The following is a 22,659-nucleotide window of genomic DNA, read 5'->3' as shown; positions in this document are numbered from 1 at the left end:
AAAAAATCCTAGAATCAAACAAGAATAAGAACACAAGACATCAAACTCTTCGGGACACAGCAAAAGCAGTCCTTGAGGTCAATTTATAGTGATAAACGCATACATCAAAAAAGAAGAATGGACCAAAATTAATACCTTAACCCAACAACTCTAACAAATAGAAGAAGAGCAGCAAAGGAAACCTACAGCCACCAGAAGAAAGGAAATAATACAGATAGAGCAGAAGTAAGTGAAACAGAAAAAACAATAGAAAGAATCAAAACTAGAAACTGGTTCTTTTAAAAAAATAATAAAAAATAAAAATCAATAAAAATCAACAAACCAATGGCCAAACTGACGAAGGAAATGAGGGAGAAGAAATAACCCAAATAAGAAATAAGATGGATGACATTAGAATAGAACCAACTTAGACAAAAAGGATCATAACAGAATATTATGAAAAATTATACTCCAACAAATTTGAAAACCTAGAAGAAATGGACAAATTTCTGGAAACACACTACCTACCTAACCTAACAGAAACTGAGGTGGAAAATCTGAATAGACCCATAACAAAAGAAGAAATTGAAGAGGTCATTAAAAAAAAAAAAAAAAAAAAAAAAACTCCCAACAACAAAAAAAGCCCCAGCTCAGACAGCTTCACTGGAGAATTCTACCAAACGTTCAGAGAAGAGTTGACACCAATTCTACTGGTCTGATAGAGACTGGAAGAATGTCCAAGACTAGTGCCATACAACAACCCACTAACATGGAACTGAAGCCACTTCTGGAGGCCACCTTTTAGCCAAATAATAGACTGGCCCATGAAATAAACAGTAACACCCGTGAAGAATGTGCTTCTTAGAACCATGAACTATACGAGACCAAAAGGGCAGCATTTGCCCAAAAGCAAAGATGAGGGCAGGGAAACCAGACTCAGAAACAAGGAACTCAGGGTAGAAATGGGAAGAGTGCTGACACTTTAAGAGGACTGCAACCAATGTCACAGAACAATTTGTGTATGAATTATTGAATGGAAGATGAATTTCATGTGTAAACATTCACCTAAAGCACAATGAAATGTTTTTTAAAAATCTTAATAGGCTGAGTATTGTCAACTTTTACTATTATTTATAGTATGTAAATAAATTTAAAAAAAAAGAATCCTGATCAAAAGGGAGAAAATTCAGAACAGAATTTTAAATTCTTATGGACTCTAGACTTACATGGAGCAATGGATGCTGTATGAACCCCTGAAACCATTGCCCTGCGATAATCGTTAAACCTTAAACCGAAAATATTCCCTGAACTCTTCTTAAAACCAAATAATAGTTTAGCTTAACTAGTAAAAAGTCTGCCTTGAGCTTTATGCTCTTTTGAGAACTATCCATATGAGATCAACAGCAACTCCAAAGAGTAGATAGGAAACTTAGAAGGCAGTGAGTTTGTTTTAATGGGGGAGGAACAACTCAGAAAAGGAGGGTGAGAATGGTTGCACAACTTGAAGAATGTAATCAATGTCACTTAATTGCGCATGTAGCAACGGTTGAATTGGTGTATGTTTTGCTGTGTATATTCTCAACAGCAACAACAAAATTAGATTTTTTTTTTTTAAAAAAGGAGACCTTGGATGGAAAGAAGGCGTCATAGGTATCAAACAAATCCAAAATCCAGCAGAACAAATTACATTAGCTATCAAAGTTTGAAAATAATCTTCTGTTCTCCAGGACCATCTGGGCAATGCACCCATTCTCCAGACTCTGGGTGTTGGTCATAGTCTCCAGATTCTTGGTGGAGGCGCCTCAGTCCAGGGGCATTCACCTTGCCTTCCAGGCCCACCGGGATGACAACTCTGCTTTCTCAACTTTGGGTGGCCCCATTCTCCTAGTCCATCTGAGGGGCAGGCAACCCTACTCCCTCAGCCCTGGTAGGCTACGTTTCCCCTCCCCTTGGGCGTGGCAGCCCCGCCCCCTCAACTTTGGGTGAGGACCCCATTCTCTTGGTCTTTGGGCATGTCAGCCCTGCCACCTCAGCACTGGGCTGCAACCTCAGCCTCTTGACCCATCTAAATGGCAGCCCCAAACTCCAGAAGCAAGTTGGTAGAGATCTTACTCATTGAAACCTAAGAGGCAGTTTTTCTGCCCTTTGAAACAAAGGTGGTGGTTCTACACTTTGGACTGATGGCAGTCCTACCCACCATATTCCCTCCAACAGTTCTGCTGATCTCTGAACTATTCCCAGGATGGTGCCTTCTTTTTCTTGGGGGACAACAGATGTTTACAACCAAATTGACCCACTGGCCCATTTCCTGCCTGTAGAATTCCAGGAGGCAGGCAGCTTTCCTTCATTTTGTACCGTCTCTGTCTCTTTCAGTCTAAGCTGATGGGATTTTTGCTGCTGTGGTTGAATAGATCAGTCACAGGCTGAATCTCTTTAACAAAAGATTGAGCTGCCACATACTTGGTGAGCATTCTAGGACATGTGTTCTTAATTTGTACAACAGAATTTTCCAAATCTTTAAGTTCTGGTATCATTTTTCACAGTTCATTTTTAAGTCCATCTCTTTCCTCCTGTATTCTACTGAAAGTGGCAGAGATAAACCATGCTGCCCCTTTAAGATCTTGCTTAGAACTCTCGTCAGCCAAATATACAATTTCATTACTTGCTATTTCTACCTTCCATCAGACATTTGAGCATAATTCATATAAGGCCTTTGTCATTGCATAAAAAGCATCACCTTCCCTACAATGTCCAATCACATGTTCATCATTTCCTTTTAAAGTCTTGCCAGAAGCACATTTAACATCTACATTCCTAGCATTGTTCTATTCATGACAATAGAAGCTCTCATTACAGCTCTCCATTCTTTCTGAGCCCCCATCAGAATCACCCTTGATGACCATATTCTACCAACAGTCTCTTCAAGGCAAACTAGGGCCTCACAATGAAGCACATCAAAATTTTTTCCAGATTCTACCCATTACCCAGTTGTAAAACCACTTCCATATTTTCGGTACTTATTAGAGCAGCACCCCACTCCTGCTACCAAAATCTGTCTTAGTTTCTCAGTGCGGCTGTAACAGAAATACCACAAGTGGGTTGCTCCAATAAACAGAAATGTATTTTCTCACAGTTTAGGGAGCTAGAAGTCAAAATTCACGGCACTGCCTCTAGGGGAAGACTTTCTCTGTCAGCTCTGAGGAAAGGCCCTTGTCTCTTCTTAACTTCTGTTCCTTCGTCCCTTGGCAATTTTCATGTGGCATCAATCTTCCCCAGTTTATCCTTGTTTGTTTCTAACCTAAACTGCTCCTTTCATATCTCAGGAATGATTGGCTTAAGACACACTCTGCACTGATACAGCCTCGTTAACATAACAAAGAAAACTCTATTCCCAGATGGGATTATATCCAAATGTATACCGGTTAGGATTTACAACACAAATTTTCAGGGAAGACACAATTCAATCCATAACCACCCAAAACCCTATCACTTCTCATTCAAGTCTAGGCTCCGCCACCACTGTCTCTCTCCTGGAAACTAATTAGCTTATACCCTCACCTCCTCCTACTATATAATTTCAACACCGTAAAAGATCCAAAAGTAACTTTTAAAATATAAATTAGATCACCTCACTTCTCTGCTCAAAACCCTTAGCAGCTTCCCATCTCATTCAAAGAAAAAAACCAAACTCTTTCCAGTATCTTACAGGGTCTTAGATGCTCTATCTTCCTGTTACTTCCCTGACCTCCTCTCTTATATTTTCTTCTTCTCATTCTACTCTAACTACAGTTTCATTATATTTCTTTTATTATTCCTAATCCCCAAAAACTATTATTACCTCCATTTTGAAGATGCAAAAACTACGCACAGAGAAGTTAAGTTCCTTGGCCAAGGTCAATAGCAAGTGTTAGAGTCAAGATTTAATGTTTGTTTCACTCCAAGATATACTTCTTAATTATACCATGCAGTCTCATGTAAACATGTAATCCTTCCCAAAACATACCGAAATTTATGTTGGAATTTTATTTATGACAAAGGTGATATTTCAAATCAGTAGGAAAATGATGTTGAACAACTGAAAATGCACTTGGGGAAAAAAATTAAGCTGAATCCCTTACTCACTTCTTATACTAATTTGAATTCCAGATAGAGCAAAGATTTAAGTATTAAAATTAATTCACAAAATTTCTGGAACAAGTCACAAGTGAAATTACTTATAATGTTATAGGAGGAAAGGTCTTTCTGAGCAGAAACCCAACAACATAAGACTCAGAAGCATAAAAAGGAAAGATTGATAAATCTGCTACATAAAATTTAAAAACCACTGCATGGTAAAAATACCATAAACAAAGTCCAAAGTCAAACAACTAATGGGAAAAATTATTTGTAATGCATATGTTAGACAAAGAGCTAATTTCCTTAACTTACTAAGAGGTGGTATGAATCAATAAGAAAAAAACAAATGACCCAATTTAAAATTAGCAGAGACATGGACAAGCAATTTACAGGAAAACAAAAAGACTAATGTCCTATAAATACATGGAAATATGCTCAACCTCACTTAAAGAAATGCAATTTAAGTCAGCAAGGAGATACCATTTCTCACCCAATATTGGAAATAATTTGTAAATTTTGATGATATTTAGAGCTTTCAAGGATTTGAAAATACGGGTATTCTCATAGATTTTATGAAAATTTAAACTGATGCAACCTTTCTGGCAGGCAATTTGGCATTATAAACTAAATTTTACCCAACTCACAAAAGTTTGCCAGTGGAACATATGTTTGATAGTTCTGAGTCTTTTATCGGCCAGTTGTTGAAGCATCTGGATCACAAGACTCTGATCCTATTAGCTGCTACCTCCTAAAAATAAAGAAAAAAAAAAGGTTCCGTTAGCGCTTCCAAAAATTATTGAGAGTTAAATCTACTTTGCCTAGTCCTTGCTTTGAAATATCAACATCCAAAATATAAACCACCACCCCAACAGTTCATCAGGCACTATCTCTTAAAACTCTGTATTCCCTCGTTTGTGACCAGCCCTCATGCCCTTCATCCACTTCCCATAATCTTCTGCTATACCCACAGACCTCCTGCTCCAGAGCCAACAAACTCCTTATAACTTCATTCTCACTCAGAACCTCTCCTCTGTCATCTCAAATTAACTGTGATTGGGCTTTCCCAATGGCACTGCTTCCCCTGTAGACCTTTCAGGTGGTGGCAGGTTATTGTCTTACACTCCAAGAACCTTAGGGATTCTTCCAACCCATTACTCCTCCTCTCACTCCTTTCTGTTTGTCCTCTTTCGGGGCATTAGATAGATTAGGTGGGTGGGTGGATGGATGGAGGGATGTTGAGTAGTCTCACACTCATGAGACCTTATATATAACAGAATGAAATGTTGCCCAGTCCTGCATCATCCTCACGATTGCCAGCATGTTCCAGTCCATCTTTGTGGCTTTTGTGCCAGTCCATCTCACCTCTACTTCACCAAACATGATGTCTTCCTCTAGCAGTTGATTCCTCCTGATGATGTGTCCAAAGCAAGCTGTGGTCTATAAAGTTTTCATTGGTTAATTTGTGGAAGCAGATCACCAGGTTTTTCTTCATAGTCTGTCTTAGTCTGGAAGCGCCACTGAAACATGTCCGCCATGGATGACCTTCCTGGTATTTGAAATACTAATGGCATAGCTTCCACCATCACAGCAACATGCAAGCCACCACAGGATAACAAACAGACAGTGGTAGTTCAGGTCATTACTCTTCATTTATCTATGACTTGGCACCTGACTCACCCCTAGTAGTCCTGCCATAAATGCTTAGGCTCCTCACTGTCCACACAGGCAATCCTCCGATAACTGAGCTCCAATTTCCCTGAAATCTTCATCTCCAGTGTTCTTCATTTCACCATAGCCACCCACGCCCATGGTGACACCATGTACTTGTGCATGGCAACTGCTTTGCCTCAAAAATCTCTAGTTCAAACAACCTAGGTGCTTACCATAACCACCTCTCCTTTCGATTTGCAGGATCAACTTTATCAGAACATCAAGTCTGTAAATGCTCGTACTTTCTTCCAAGCCACCAGTCTTAACCACTTCCTTGTTTTTACTTCCTTACTTATTCAGTATTGAACCATCATTTCAGTAATACTCTTTCTAATATCCTAAAATCACCCCCTGCCTTTCTCTCCTAACACTGTACCAACACAGTCTCCTTGTCTATGTCTGCAATGAACCATCCAAGCACTATTAAAGGAAGTTACATAGAAGGACAATTGAGTCCCATTTTATATATATTCCTAATTAATGGTTTTCTCTTCTTTGACTCATTTTCCCATCTTAGCCCACTTGTTACTACTTCAAAGAAGCTTTTCCAGATTGCCCTCGCTAGATACAGTCACACTATTATTGCTCTCATCATACTGTTTGCATTTTTTTAATCAAATTAATTAGAATAATGGATCCCTGGTGGTGCAACGGTTAAGGGCTCAGCTGCTAACCAAAAGGCTGGTGGTTCGAAACCACCCAGTAGCTCTGCAGGAGAAAGGGCTGGTGATCTGCTCCCATAAAGATTACATCCTAGAAAACCCTATGGGGCAGTTCTACTCTGTCCCATGGGGTCGTTATGAGTCGAAATTGACAATACCTAACAACATTAGAACTGTGATTTTAGATTATTTGTTAAATATTAGTCTTCACTGTTGGACTGTAAGGTCCAGAAAGGTGAGACTCGACAGGAGACGTTCACTTTTCATTTTGTCCCATTTTGTACTGTTTGAATGGTATAGCCATCTATTAAAGGATATTAACAAAAAGATAAAATCATGACTCTCATACAAATACAAAACGAAAAATGTCAGAGATTTAACTCATTAATTAGTTAAAAGACCAGTAACGTGTTATAACCAGTTCAAAAGACAATTCAAAGAAACGCACATATATGGGCAATCAGGAATGCTGACATGAATTTACAAATGACTACAAAACAGATCTATCCTCAGGGCAATAATCAATCTCATTCCTCTGGACACGACTCATTTGCACTTCTATGGCCAAGAATCATTTGCATTTTTATCAGTTTTCCACAATATACAAAGTTGTAAAATAGCTCCAAAACAATCAAAGGGTAGATTATTAAACTGGAAGCAGTCACTAGACAGGATATTCAGTAATCTTTTTACCTATTTCAAAGTCTCACAATTTTTCCTGCCACATCTATGCATATTTATTATATAATATTATATTTATTATATAGTTATATAATAATAAATATAATATATAAAATATTACTTTATTTTTAATAATATAACAAAGGTTATCTGTGTGGAGAATTATACCCAATCTTTTATAAGTTTTTTCTATATTAAAGAAACTCATAAATATTATTTTAAATGCATGATAAACAAAGAAACCTTATATTCCACGGTAAATTTAAACTAATTTTTTTAAAAAAACCTTAACATAGACATTTACAAATAATTTATCATTAGCATTCCATTTAATGCTCTGCTTAACTTGTCACCTAAGAAGTTTTATGAAGTGTTTTTAAGAACACAAGCAAAGTAAGTAGATAAAATGACAGAACTCAAGCTGATATTCTCCTGACCTCTCCCAAAGAAGAATACAGCCACAAAGGATTATTGTGCCCTTTTGCCTTGTACTTATTAAAATAATTTGCATTAATATGGTACCTGATGGTTTTTCTCATCATATTCAAGAACACAGCTAATTGCATATTAGCAGCTGTCTTTTTAAAAGAAAAAAGATTAAAGCTTAGCAAAAACATGTCATCCAGACAAGATTCGTTTGGAAAACTTCAAGAGGTTATTAGATAATTTGTGATTTCATTCACTTATTACTATTACATATTAAGTATATATTTAAAAAACCTAAAACCTGTTGCCCGCCGTCGAGTCGATTCCAACTCATAGTGACCCTATAGGACAGAGTAGAACTGCCCCATAGGGTTTCCAAGGAGCACCTGGTGGATTCAAACTGCCGACCTTTTGGTTAGCAGCCATAGAGCTTAACCACTACGTCACCAGGGTTTCCAAGTATATATTAGTATATACATGTTAAGTATAGCACATTCCAACATGCAAATACATCTAAAAAGTTATTGGCCTACCTAAAATTATTTCTACCCACTAAATTTTCACTTACATATGCCACTGTGATTAAGCACTTAGTGGATATCAGTATCAGTACTACATGTTGAAACACTATTATGTATGTATTTAGAACTAGCACCAAAACTATTACATGCCTGTTGATTATTTTTAAACACAGTAATTACCTATTCCCCCTACACAGTGCTTTTAATTTGCCTGGTTTCTTTACTATTATTTTCCCCTTCTTTTTGATGCAAATTCATATTTATTCATGGGTCACTATGAGTTGGAATCGACTTGACAGCAACGCGTTTGGTTTTGGTTTACCATGAGTTAACGGAACCCTGGTGGCGCAGTGGTTAAGTGGCCAGCTGCTAACCAAAAGGTTGGTGGTTTGAACCCACCTGCCACTTCATGGGAGAAAGATATGGCAGTCTGCTTCCATAAAGATTTATAGCCTTAGAAACCCTATGGGGCAGTTCTACTCTGTCTTATAGGGCCGCTATGATTTGGAATCGACTCAACAGCAACAGGTTTGGTTTTTCTGGCTTACCATGAATTAGGCAAGAAAAGTAAAAGTAGCAGCTTCCATAGATAATTTTTTTAATTGAAATTTTTATTGATAATTATAAATTCACAATGAGTTGCAACCAGTAATACAGAGAAATCTCTTGCACACTTTGCCCAATATCCCCCAATGGTAACATTTTGCAAAACTGATGGTGCAGTGGTTAAGCACTCAGCTGCTAAACAAAAGGTTGGCAGTTCAAACCCACCAGCAGCTCTGCAAAAGAAAAGACCTGATGATCTGCTCCCGTAAAGATTACAGCCTAGAAAGCCCTACTAGGCAGTTCTACTCTGCCCTACAGGGTTGCTATGATTTGGAATTGACTAGACAGCACACAACAACAACAACATAGTATAATAATCACATCCAGAATACTGACATTGATACAATCCACCAATCTTATTCAGGTTTCCCCAGTTTTACTTGTAGTCATCTGGTGTGTGTGTGTGTGTGTGTGTTAAGTTCTACATTATTACCTGTGTAGGTTTATGTATCCACCACCACAGTCAAGACAAACCAAAAGTGTAAGAGCTAAAACTATAAAACTCTTGGAAGAAAACATAGGTGTAAATCTTCATGACCTTGGATTAGGCAATGGCTTCTTAGATATGACACCGAAAGCTCAAACAACAACAACAAAAAATAGATAAGTTGAGCTTTATCAAAATTTAAAAAATTTATGTTTAAAAGAACACCATCAAAAACAAGAAAAGACAACCCACAGGAGAGAAATTTTACAAATCTTATAGCTGATAAGGGACTTGTATCTAAAATATACAAAGATATACAATAATAAAAAGACAGCCCAATTAAAAAGGGACAAAGGATCTGAACAGACATTTTCCAGCGAAAGTATACAATGACCAATAAGCACATGAAAAGATGACCAACATCCTCAGCCATCAAGGAAACAAATCAAAATCACAATGAAATGCCACTTCACACCTACTAGGATGACTATAATTGAAAAGACAGATAACAAGTTTGACAAGAAAGTAGAGAAATTGGAATCCTCATTACACTGCTGGTGAGAATATAAAATGATACGGCCACTTTGGAAAACAGTTTGGCAGTTCTTCAAAAGGTCAAACACAGCGTTACCAATTCAAACCAGCAATTCCACTCCTAGTTATATACCCAAGAAAAATGAAAGCATATGTCTGTACAAAAACTTGTACACAAATGTGCATAGCAGCATTATTCATAACAGCCAAAAGTGGAAACAACCTAAACGTCCATCAGTGGATGAATGGATAAATAAAATGTAGCATATCTATACAACGGAATATAATTCAGCAATAAAAAGGAATGAAGTACTACTGATACCCGCTACAACATGAGTGAACCTTAAAAACATTATGCTAAACAAAAGGGGCCAGTCACAAAAGGCTGCTTATTTTATGATCCATTTCTATGAAATATTCAAAATAGGCAAATTTATAGAGACAGAAAGTAGATTAGTGGTTGCCTAGGGCTGGGGTCGTGGGGGATGGATGGGGAGAAATGAGGAGGGACTGCTAATGGGTATGAGTTTCTTTTGGGGTTGATGAAAATGTTCTAAAATTGGTAGGAGATTATGCTAATGATTTGTATGTAGTAACTCATTTTATCCTCATATTGTGCCTATGAAGTTGGCACTGATATTAAACCTATTTTTACAGATGGAGAAATTGAGGCTTAGATGGTCAGTCTAGTAAGTGTGGAGTCACATGCAGTTTTTAATGACTGTAATCTTACAGAAGTAGATCTCCAGGCTTTCCTTCCATGACACCACTGGGTAGATTCAAACTTCCAGTCTTTTGGTTAGTAGCCGAGTGCAAACATTTGTGCCACCTAGGGTGCTTATTTTACTTAATAAGCAATCCCAAATATTTGAAGGAATAATAATAACTTCAGAAAAGAGATAAGGAGATGTCTTAGTTATCTAGTGCTGCTATAACAGAAATACCACAAGTGGATGGCTTTAACAAACAGAAACTAACTCTTCTCACAGTCTAGGAGACCAGAAGTCCTAATTCAGGGTGCCAGCTCCAGGGGAAGGCTTTCTCTGTCTGTGGCTCTGCGGAAAGGTCTTTGTCATCAATCTTCCCCTGGTCTAGGAGCTTCTCGGCGTAGGGACCCCAGGTCCAAAGGACACACAATCCTGACTCTTCTTGCTTGGTGGTAATGAGGTCCCGTCTCTCTGCTCGATTCTCTTTTATATCTCAAAAGAGACTGACTCAACATGCAACCTAATCTTGTAGACTGAGTCCTGCTCCATTAACATAACTGCCTCTAATCCTGTCTCATTAACATTATAGAGGTAGGATTTACAACACAGGAAAATCAGAGAACAAAATGGTGGACAATCACACAAGACTGGGAATCATGGCCAAGCCAAACTGACACACATTTTGGGAGGACACAATTCAATCCGTAACAGGAGAATAGTCAGATTGTTTCTATTGTGATGATTTAATGATTACATGTCTCAAATTATTCCAACTGTGCTCTTACTATGGAACCATTTTGAAGGGACTACAAATTATCTAATATTTACAACAAAGTTAGAAACAAGTTAAGATATAGAAAATTGGACAGAATAACAATGCTTGGTTTGTGGTATACCTTCAGACACTTTAGCAGACTGATGAAATGTCAAAGCAACATTAATAAATTTAAATGCATTTAAATTTAAGTATATAGCGTTGTGATTAAGGACACAGACCCTGGAATCAGACAGTCAAAGCTTGTATGTGACTCCGCACTGTGCTAAGAAATGGGAACTGCTGCAAAAGCTACAGAGCATGGATTCTGCCCTATGATAAATTACAATCCTATGAAAGCAACACATATTTCTGAAACATGCAAAGAACAACATTAAATGGTATCAATTCCTTTAGCCTTTCTATCTACTCTGTGCATGTAATGGGTTCTCCATAGCCTGCTACTATTAAGCTATAAGAAAGCATTAAACCAATATAATTAGGTACCAAAAAAATACAGTCACCAAAGGTTTTGATGACAAAGTCAGTAAAATACATACATAGTAATAAATGTTAGGAACAAAGCAGATACATAATCGTAAGCAGTTCTGATGGGATTTTTAGAAACTCGTTGGGCAGAATGTGAACATCTGTTATATCTAAATATATCATATAATGAAATAAGAAATAACATGTGTTATGGACTGAATTGTGTCCCCCCCAAAATATGTGTTTAATTCCTGGAGCTTGTACCTGTGGATGTGATGCTGTTTGATAATACGGCTTTTCTTGTTACGTTAATGAGGTCATACCAGTGTAGCGTGGATCCTAAACTTAATCACTTCTGAATTATAAAAAAAAATAGACACAGAGACACACACAAGAAAAGACATCATGTGAGGATCGTCTACAAGCCAAGGAACGCCAAGGAACCAAGGAATGCCTTGGGCTACCGACAAGGAAGGAATCAACACAGCCAAGACCCTGATTTAGACTTTTAGCCTCCAAAACTGTGGGAAAATAAATTTCTGTTCTTCAAAGCCACTCACTTGGTATTTGTGTTATAGCAGCACTAGGTAACTAAGACAACATGCGTTCACATTTTGAAAAACTTTCGATGTAATGCCACTACAAATATTCACTATTATTCTAGGGAAAGATTTTTAAGATGTTAACTTGAATTATGCCATAAATATTCTAAATATCTACTAAAGAAGGAATTTTGACTAATGGGGTTCCCCTTCTATAGGTTAACACCTTGTCAGCTAAATGATAGAGGGTCTGTGAAAACAAGGGAAATGCTCAATGAGATAGAGTGACATAATAGCCAAAAACATTAACTCACATATACCATGATCATGAAGATGGCATAGAACCAGGCAATGTTTTCTTCTGTTATACATCAGGTCGCTATGAGTTGGAGTTGACTCAACGGCACCTAACAACAATAGAAGTTTAAACATATGATAAGCTATTGCAACCATTTGTGTTTCATAGAGCACCACTGCCTTCTTTCTGCATTCAAAGCAAGTTCTGATTCAAAAGGAAAACACGGCTTCTTAGGGCTGTTAGCAGCCCTGTACATCCTGTCATAGGTGTGTTAATACAGAACGTGAGCACAGAATTCCAGTGGACCAACAATGCATGGTTGCTCAGCAAGACTCAAAGTGAAGATATGCCATGTTCAGAAACAAAACTGTTAAGAATTTTTAACAGCAGAGCATTAAACCAAGCACAGAGACCTTCTGAGTGTGGCATTCTATACAACTGCACAGGTCTCGTGCCCATGCCCACTACCTATCTGTCAATTTGTCATCCTGTGATGGTTTGTGTGTTACTCTGATGCTGGAAGCTATGCCACTGGTATTTCAAATATCAGCAGGGTCATCCATGGTGAGCAGGTTTCAGTGCAGCTTCTAGACTAAGTCAGAGTAGGAAGAAAGGCCTGGTGATCTACTTCCAAAAATCAGCCAATGAAAACCTTATGGATCACAACATAACACTATCCAACTTGCTTGCTTTGGCGATGTCATCAGGACAAATCAATGGCTGGAGGAGGACATGTTGTGAAGCAGAGGACCATCATGGGTGAGGGAGACACTCAGTGAGATGGATTGGCACAATAGCCAAAATGATAGACTTGAACATGCCAGAGATCGTAAGGATGACACAGGACCAGCCATATATCATTCTATTGTACATAAGGTTCCCATGAATCAGAGTTGGCTTGTTGGCAGCTATCTGTGTATCTCATGCCCATGAAACCCACCCCACCCTCACTTTCCGCTTCATACCCTCTGGCCTCAGTAAACAAAAAGCCTCTCTGCTCCTTCCTTCTTGATGATTCTCCAACAAATGAGCCACATTGCCCAATGTTAGTAAACTAAAGACTAACAGAGGTGATCTGGTGGATGACACTTAGAAACAAAGGAGTTGTTGGTTGCGGAAGCATGTTGTAATTTTTTCCACTGAAGCTGAGAGACTTTAGACTAAGGTGAGGAGAGTTAGCACTACGTAAATGTTAGTTATCATTAAAAAAATTCTTTAGAATGAATGCCTAGATTCAAAGCAATTGTTAGGTTTCATTTATTCATTCCTTTATTATTGCAGTGAATATGTATTGACTTCAAATTGCTAACAAGGTGCTAAAGATTTAACTATGAACAAGGCAGATATAGTTCCTACCCTTATGCAACTTTAAAAAACAGGCAATGACAAGTGAAGGCCACCAGGAGTACCAAAGTGAAAGTGTAGGGCGCTCAGAGAATACAAAGCAGAGTACTAAGAGGGCTCTGGGGACAGATAAGGCTTTCTGGAAGAACTCACCTTTTACAGTGATACCCGCAGATGAATAAGTCATGTCAAGGAGGAGGAAAGACTTTGAGAGAGTAACATGGGCAAAGGCAGCAAGAAGAATTTCAAAGAAATGAAAGAAAATTCAGAAGAGGAAGAACCAGGGACCATGAGGTTCCTTAAGGACCAAACACCTTAAGGAGTCCCAACTTCATCTCAAATGCAATGGGGAGCCACTGAAAGGTTTCAAGCAGGGGAGTGACGTGATCAGATTTGCTTTGTAAAAATGTCTCTCTGGCTATGAAAAACATACCGGAGCAGAGTCGACTCAGACGCCACTGGGCCTGGTGCAGTTCAAGCAAAGAGGTAGTAGGAGGCTGAATTTGGGGAATGGTACAAAGTAGGTGGACGTCGGAAATACTTAGAAAGTCAAATTGACAGAACTGGGTGACTGGACGTGGAAGGACTGAGGGAAAATAATCAGGAGGGATGATTCCCTAGGCTTCTGGCTAGGTAACTGGACGGACGCTCGTAGGATATCCTTAAGGATAAAGAGCCAAAGAGAATAGCAAAGATAAAGAACCTGGTACAAAAGCTGAATAGCTCAGATATCATCACTTTCCCTAATAATATCTCGTTAATCCAAAATTTCCTCCCTGTTTTGTTTTAATTTCCCTAAAAGCTACCGCTGTGTAGCGGACTGACTACTTGGGCTGGCTACGAACCAATGACATTCTTATCAGAAGAGGGAGTCCTTGAGCGCAACCGCGGAGAAGCTGTTAGCCTAAAGAAACAGGATGGTTCTGAACGACCTAAATTACTCCTCCTTAAAGATCTCAGAGGAGTCCCGGTGGCACAGTGGTTAAAGCGCTCTGCTGCTAACCGAAAGGCCGGCGGCTGGAACCCACCAGCTGCTCCGCGGGAGAAAGATTGGGCAGTCGGCTTCAGAGAAGATTTCGGCCTTGGAAACCCGCTGGGGCAGTTCTACTCTGTCCTATACGTCGCTATAAGTCAGAATCAACTCCACCGCAACGGGTTTGGTTTTTGGTTTTAAAGGCCGCGACAGCTAAAATCCCAGAGACAATGCAGAGAAAACTCTCAGCAGCTCCTGCGGCTGGACTAATGGCTCCGCCCCCGGGGCTGCGTCGGGATGCCCGGATGCGCAAGCGCTGGACTGTGTCACGTGGTGCCTCACGGAGGGGCGGGACTCTCCCGGCGCTAGTGACTGACTTTGGCTCCGTCGTATCACGTGGTCTCCTCTCAGCCAGCCAATGGGTGATCCCAGCGGAAAATTTCGAATGTGGCCGCGGAAGTCGCGGGAGAAGGGAGACGGTGGCAGAGCCCTGGGGGGTACCGGGCCTGAGACTCGCGCACGGCGGACAGTCTCGCCGAGTCTTGGAATGTGAGGAGGGCGACGGCGGCGGCAGAGGTGGCGGCCAAGGTACTGTTCTGCACGCGCCCGCAGGACGCTGATCGCGGTGTCCGCTTCCAGCACTCCTCTCCCCACCCCCTACCCCCCGGCTTTCCTGGAGCCCCTCGGGGGAAAAAGGAGGCCGCAGGGTTTCAGGTGTGGACCTGGGGCGTCGTGACCCCTGTTGCGCCTCCCTCAGGGGTCTCTGTCGATCTTAGTTAGGTGGCCAAAAGTTCGGACTGTGGAGTCGGGCAAACCGGGTGACTATCTCTGCTCAGCCACCCGACCTGCGCCTTCCGATGCTCCTTTCCTCTTTTGTTAAATAAATGGGGACCTGAACCTCCTACCTTGTGGTGTTGTGTGGATTAAGTTATGTAAATGAAGCACTTACGTTAGTTAAAAGCCAGGCTCACCGTAAGGGTACACAGATTAGCAACTTTACTTTGTGAAGTGCTGTTACCGTCCTTCCCTCGTTGTTCACGCCTTTACTTCGTCGGTTACCCTGGAGAAACCGGCGCTGACTAGAGTCCTACCTGGCTGTGTCGGCGGCAAACCCGATGAGAGAATTATAGACGGAGATCAAATATCCCACGTTCTTCCCAAGTTCTTTTGAATTAAGACCCCTTATGAGAATGCGTCGCAGATGGAGACCGACTTCCCGCCTGTCTGTTTTCATTCATTCTCTCTACCACGCCCCCTGTTAAAAAGCATCCGTCTAGACACGGAATAAAACTTAGGATGCGACACATTTCTTTTGTGATTTTAATTTGATTAAATGTAATAGGGAAGACTTTTTCAAAAGCATCAAAATCTAGGCTAGTGCCAGGTTAGCTATCTATGTAGTCAATTCTTTATGGACAACCTGTGTTTTCAGTCTTAAATTTTATAACAATGTTGCCCCTTCGAAAGATTAATTTTTTTTTTTTTTTAATTCCTAGCCAGAAGATGGCCAAGGAGCGGTGTCTTAAAAAGTCCTTTCAGGATAGTCTTGAAGACATAAAGAAACGAATGAAAGAGAAAAGGAATAAAAATTTGTCACAGATTGGCAAACGCAAGTCTTTTGTAGTTGCGCCATGCCAGATAACCAGTAAGAGATTTTCATGACCTTTTGCATCGTTTTTAAAATTTAGACTTAGTCACTAATACAATTTTTTAATCCTCTTTTAGGCAACACTTCCACACTGCTGAAAAATTATCAGGACAACAATAGAATGTTAGTTTTGGCTTTGGAAAATGAAAAATCCAAAGTGAAAGAAGCCCAAGATATCATCCTACAGCTAAGAAAAGAATGTTACTACCTAGCATGTCAGCTATATGCATTGAAAGAAAAATTTACTTCACGTCAAACAGAAGAACCTGCTCAGGTATTTTTATTACAAAGGCTGGTTTCTTAGAAAAAAAGTCAAGCTCATGAATCAGTAGTTTAGATCAATTATTTAAATCAGTTGATAGTCTGTTATCAGTAAATTGATTCAAACATATCCTTGTACAGAACTCCAGCCAAACTATTGTGTCTGGTCAATTAACAAAGCTTCACACATAAAGATGATTGAGGCCTGTGATTGTCTAACTTAGTTCTGAAAGCAGGTAGCAAGACAAAGTGCAGAAGAAATAGCTTAAACTTTTCCTCCATTGGTCCCTGTGAGACAGAATTGGATTTGGCCTTTTGTATCTGGTTTTTGAAAATAGCCTGAACAATTAAGGTGCTTTTGTTTTCCAAAACAGCCAGGCAAGTAGGGGCTGACACAGGCTCCATGCCTGCTGAGGTAACTTCTGGAAGAGAGGGGGCAAGATGTATCTTGCATATTTACTGATTGGATGATCATAACTGTGCATTAAGGCCCCAGTGATGCATATTCACTGAGTTCTCAATGACTAAAGGATCCTGGACCTTGGAGCTCTCTTTTTGGGGCCTCCTAGATTGGTGAGAACATGCATGCACAGGAGAAGGTGCAGCATGTTCCTGGAGACAGCGGGGACCCTGTGCCAGGAACTCTCCCAGACATTGCCTGATGCGTCTCTTCATTTGTATCCTTTCTGGTTATAACAAATGGGTAACTGTACGTATAGGTAATAGTCTGTGAATTTTGTCAGCTGTTACAGAGAATTAACGAATACACAAAGGGCAATGAGGCTCTGACTTAGCTTGGTGTAGCTAATTCAAAGGAGGCCTACATAGTCAGTCTGAAGGACTGTCCTAACTCATGAGGAACCCAGCTTTGGGTGGCTGGTGGACAGAGAAAGGCTGCATGGGCAGTTGATGAAGGACAGTCCTTAGAACTTGTGGCCTAGTCTCGGGACTAGAGAGAGAGAGGTCACCTGGTCTGAAGTGCAGGGAGTTGTGCAGACTCCCGAGCCTATGTCTCGTCCCCTGTGTCCTGGCCTCGGGTGGCCAGGGATGTTTCGACCCAGCTCCAGGTAGCTGAGGATGAATTCTAGATCGAACTCTGGGTGGTTAGGGTCAGAGAGAGGAATTGCCATGGAAGTAGGTGGCTGGCGACAAAGTATGGAGATGTGGGAAGGTGAGGCTTGGATCTATTTCCAGCTGGAAATTGGATTCATGCTGATCTTGCCATGCAGTCAATGACAAAAGTGGGGTTTGCCTGCCTTGCCCCTTTGTTAGCATTGCATCCCTTTGAATGTTGAACTAAATGAGTCAAAGGTAAGGCCACTAAGCTAAAGGTCTAAAAGTGGTAGTTGAATTGGATTAGTTCAAAAGGTTTGATTAATGCCGTAACTCTTGGTTTTCTATGTAGTTTGGCTGTCCAATGGATTTCTATAAGAACTGACTTTATTAGGGGGATGGGGAATATTTAAGTGCTTTTTGAGGAATCCTACTTACCTACTAGTTGGGTAAATATGGAAGACTTACATTAACTTCCAAACAAGAAATATCTTGAACACTTTTGTTAAAAAACACTTTTTAATCTGATTCTGTTTATGTTCAAGGTTGTATAGAAGGGGCTCGAGTACGGTCCTGCCAGCCAAAATATAGCACACACGGAGAAAGTAATTTAGGATATTCTTTGTGTCTCATTGCACGCTAGTCCTGAGAGGAGCTATGATGAGCCAGTTGCTCCTTTCTTTTTCCCAGAAGCCACTGCCAGGGAAACTGCATGGGGCAGAGAAAGAGAAAAGCAGTGGTGAGTGTCAGGTGTTCACAGAACAAAATCTACTTCCTTCCTGCCATCCATTTGCTGTGCCAGTGAAGACAGTTGCACTGGCACGCAGTCCAGAAGGCCAGAAAAGAAAGCCATACAATGGTGATTGGGGTAAGCGTGTGGGAGGAGCTGAGAAAGTAGTTAACACTGCTTATCCATTGACAGGAGGAGTCAGTAAAAGAGTCCTTGCTTCTTTGCAACAAAGGTGATTCCGTATTTTTTAATGTATGATATATAGAATGTGTATGTGTATAGACAACACACATATGTAATATACAAATATGAATATTATTTATCTTCAATAATAGCACTAATACCAGAACATTAGCTATATTGATATTAAAATTTAGTATCAATAAATACAAAACTTTTAGCAGGATTAAATTTCTGGTTGTTTAGCTCATTCAGTGTAATATGTATATTATATGTACCCATTGCCGTCGAGTCGATTCCGACTCATAGCGACCCTGTAGGACAGGGCAGAACTGCCCCATAGGGTTTCTAAGGCTGTAATCTTTATGAAAGCAGACTGCCACATCTTTGTCCAGAGGAGTGGCTAGTGTGTTCGAGCCGCTGACCTTTCAGTTATCAGCCAAGTGCTTAACCACTGTGCCACCAGGGCTCACATATACAGTATAGTTGAGATTGCCTCTACAAAGATTAGATATGACTTCTTCACTTTAATATGAAGGTTAAAATATTTAAAAAATTTTTTCTTCTAAATGTAATCTTTCCTAGTTTTTGTTTTTTTCTTCCCTGTTGTTTAGTAACTAGTGAGTAAAAAAGTCCCTCCAGTCTTCCTCCTCCCTTTCTAAAGCTTTTGCTGAAGTCACACAGAAGAAATAGTGTAAACTGAGTATCCAATGAAATGATCACAAAACTATTAGGGGGGAAGTTCGATAATCGCAGGCCTTTCCCCTTTGTCAATGTTAGCTGAGGCATGAATATATTCCTAGTATCTAAAACATCAGAGTTTGTTTTGCCCCATATATTTGTTTAATGTGTTACTCATTCTCAACCATCATTCTGAACTTGTGCGTCCATGTTTATGAACTTAATTTAACAGTAATGAAGTTTAAAGTGCTTTAATAATAAGAATGTTTTTCTTGCCTACCAGTAGTTAGCTTATAGGAATTAATCAGAAAGTAATTTCTAATAGCTTTTTCTGAACCTTAAATTTTATAATGGATCTTTTTAATAGTTTAGTTTTGAATTATATCACTGTATAGTTAAATATCCTTTTCTCTTTTATAACCTTCAATAATATGACTAGTTTCAGAACATTAGCTATATTGATATTAAAATTTAAAACTTAACAGGATTAAATGTCTGGTTGTTTTATATCTGATGAACAGTTTTAACTCATTCCGCATAAGATTAGCATATTCTGTGTGCATAAAATTTTTTTAAAAAGAGCTAAATTACAGTGCCTTTTAAGGAATCTCAGTATGCATGTACAAATCTTCATGTCTATACTTGCATTCTCCGTCTTCCTTCCCATTGTTGTTGTGTGCCATCGAGTCAATTCCAACTCCTAGCGACCCTCTAGGACAGGGTAGAGCTGGCCCCATAGGGTTTCCAAGGCTGTAATCTTCAGTGGCATAAGTGTCCCTGCTCCTATCAAAGGCCAGGCCCTCCCCTTTGCACCAGATTCCCTTCTCTTCCTCTTGCCTCCTCTAGAACTTTGCACTTGAAAGTTTGCTCCTCTCTTCCAACATATGTCTCCTTCTCTACTGGATCATTCCAGCCATCATACAAATGTGTTTTAGTATTTCTCACCTTCAGAGGAAAAGAAGTCTCTCCTGGTCTCTCTCCTCCTCTATCCCCTCATTTCTCTGCTTCCCTTCACAGCACAGCTTTTCCAAAGAACACAGTGCACTCACTGTCTTCACTTCCTCAGCTTCCATTCACACTTGAACCCGCTCTTATCTGGCTTATATCCTTACCATTCTATTGTCACTTTGTGTCAAGTTCACCAAAACCTCCATATTACCAAGTTCAGTGGTCACTACTCTGTCTTCTTACTTGAAGTAAGAATATTATCTTGCAGTAATATTCAACACAGGGATTACTTTTTGCTTGAAATACTTTCTAAGCTCTTGACTTTCTTGACATACTTCCCTAGTTTTCTTTCTACCTTTCTGTTCCATGTCAGTCTCCTTTGCTGGCTGCTTCTTTACTTTTAAATAACACTTGTCCCAGATCTGTCTTATCTTACCTCTCTGATAGCTTTAAATACTGCATTGTCTGCTGGTGACTTCCGAATTTATACCCCTAGACCTGAACACAAATATACATGTTTACACATACACACATGTACACACATGGCTACTACTTGATATCATCACTTAAATGTTTATAAAGTATCTCAAGCCTACTTTGTCCAAAGCACAACTCTTTACTTTGCCCTTTCCAAAGATAACGTGTATTTCTACCTCCCTCCATAAGTCTTACTCATTTCAGTAAAGGAACCTACCCGTTTGCTGAGGCCAAAACCATAAGACGTATCCCTCTCCCTTGTTGCCGCTATCCCCCTTCCCCCCACTAATTCAGTCTTTGAGCAAGCTTTATTATCTCAAGGCCACCACTGAGCTTCAACTCCTGAAGATTGTTATTAGGTACTGTCGAGTCGATTCCAACTCATAGTTACTGGAGCAGCCTGCCACATCTTTCTCCCACGGAGCAGCTGATGGGTTCAAACTGCCAGCCTTTCGTTAGTAGCCACGTGCTTAACCACTGCACCACCAGGGCTCCTTTTTAAAAGATTCTAGTCCTAGCTTATGTCTTGCTTAATTTGCTATAATGGCCTCCTAACTCCTTCTGTGCTTGACCCCTTCTAATCCATGCTTCAGACAGTTGCCAGATTGATCTTTTTAAAACTTAGATCATTTTGCTTCCCTGCTTAACATTTAAGTGACTTCCCATCACACTTAGACCAAAACTCAAACTCATGGCTGTCAAGGTATTACATTATCTGACCTCTCCATGGAATCTACAATTCTTCTTAGCGACTATGGTCCAGCTACAACAGCCTTGCGTTCCTGAACACAGCAAGGTTTTTCCTACATCATGACTTTTGTATTTGCTATTTCCACTGCCCTCTCTTCCCCCTGATCTTTCAGTGGCTGACTCCTTCATGTTCTTCAGATTTCACATCAAAGTCACCTGATCTAAAGGAATCCTCCAACATCAGTTAACTCTCTGTCACTTCACCCCAGGTATTTTCTTCAGAGCACTTATGGCTATCTGAAATTATTCATGTGTCTCTTTTTCTTTTTTTATTTTCTGTCTCCTTGCATTAGAATGTAAGCTTTAAGAGGGCAGGACTTAATCTGTTTTTTAGCAGCTATAGTCCCAGTTTCTAGAACAGTGCCTGGCTCCATAGTAAACTGTCAGTAAGTGTTTATTGTTGAATAAATGAATGCTCTGTTATGGATACGTCGGTTGTAACAGTGTTTTCTTGTGTTTTCATACATTAACAGAACCAGGAAGTGTGTCCCTATGGAATGGACTCTAATGATGATGACAGCTCTGGGGAATTATCTGTGAAGAATTTACCGTTAGTATCAAAATTCTTTATCCATCATCATAATCTGTGATGTATTTATGAAAGGAAGTTTGCATCATATTGAATTACTTTTGGAGCCTAATGCTGTATTGAGAATATATTTAAGAAAATTTGATATGTTGAAATTCTGTTACGGATAGCCAAACCAAACCTTTTTTTTTTTTTTTTCTTATATTTAGTTACTTTCTTAATGGCTAGGAAAAAAAGCTTCTCTAAACTTTTTAAACTGGTCCCTTCATAGTATTTTTCTCTGTCTCATGTTTTTATTCTAAGAAGGATTGGGTTATTCAAATGGTGGTGTTTTGCCAGTACTACAAATAGTCTGGTTACAAAAGAAGTATAATAAACACCTTATTTAACATAGCTGTCACACTGTTTCGCTGGACCACTTTACTTTTAAACACAGTCAGATCCCAGATACCCTCATCCCCATCTCTTCTTGAATGGAGTGTATTTTGTTTGTTTATGTTTTATTGAGATATAATTACATATGGTAAAATGCACAAGTCTAAGTCGCACAGTTTGATGACTTTGACTAACGTGTACGCCAGTGAAACCGAAACCTCAATTAAGATAGAGAGCATTAACATCACTCTAGCCCAG

The 22,659-nt window shown here is 39.6% G+C and overlaps 1 protein-coding gene across 1 annotated transcript in view; it reads left to right on the top strand.

Annotated features, from left to right (window-relative positions):
• The first annotated feature begins 15,312 nt into the window (after window positions 1–15,312).
• Window positions 15,313–22,659, top strand: part of SGO1 (shugoshin 1) — a 15,221-nt gene continuing 7,874 nt past the window's right edge. Inside the window, exons 1-4 of the mRNA XM_004385295.2 lie at window positions 15,313–15,357; window positions 16,266–16,414; window positions 16,495–16,691; window positions 21,971–22,047. Of these exons, the coding sequence (XP_004385352.1) occupies window positions 16,273–16,414; window positions 16,495–16,691; window positions 21,971–22,047 (416 nt within the window). The 5' untranslated portion in view covers window positions 15,313–15,357; window positions 16,266–16,272. The remainder of the gene's footprint in view (window positions 15,358–16,265; window positions 16,415–16,494; window positions 16,692–21,970; window positions 22,048–22,659) is intronic.

This window comes from Trichechus manatus, unplaced genomic scaffold (genome assembly GCF_000243295.1).
Source record: "Trichechus manatus latirostris isolate Lorelei unplaced genomic scaffold, TriManLat1.0 scaffold00136, whole genome shotgun sequence".
Classification (NCBI taxonomy): domain Eukaryota; kingdom Metazoa; phylum Chordata; class Mammalia; order Sirenia; family Trichechidae; genus Trichechus; species Trichechus manatus.
The sequence above is the reverse complement of the archived record's forward strand: the minus strand, read 5'-3'. Positions and strand labels throughout refer to the sequence as shown.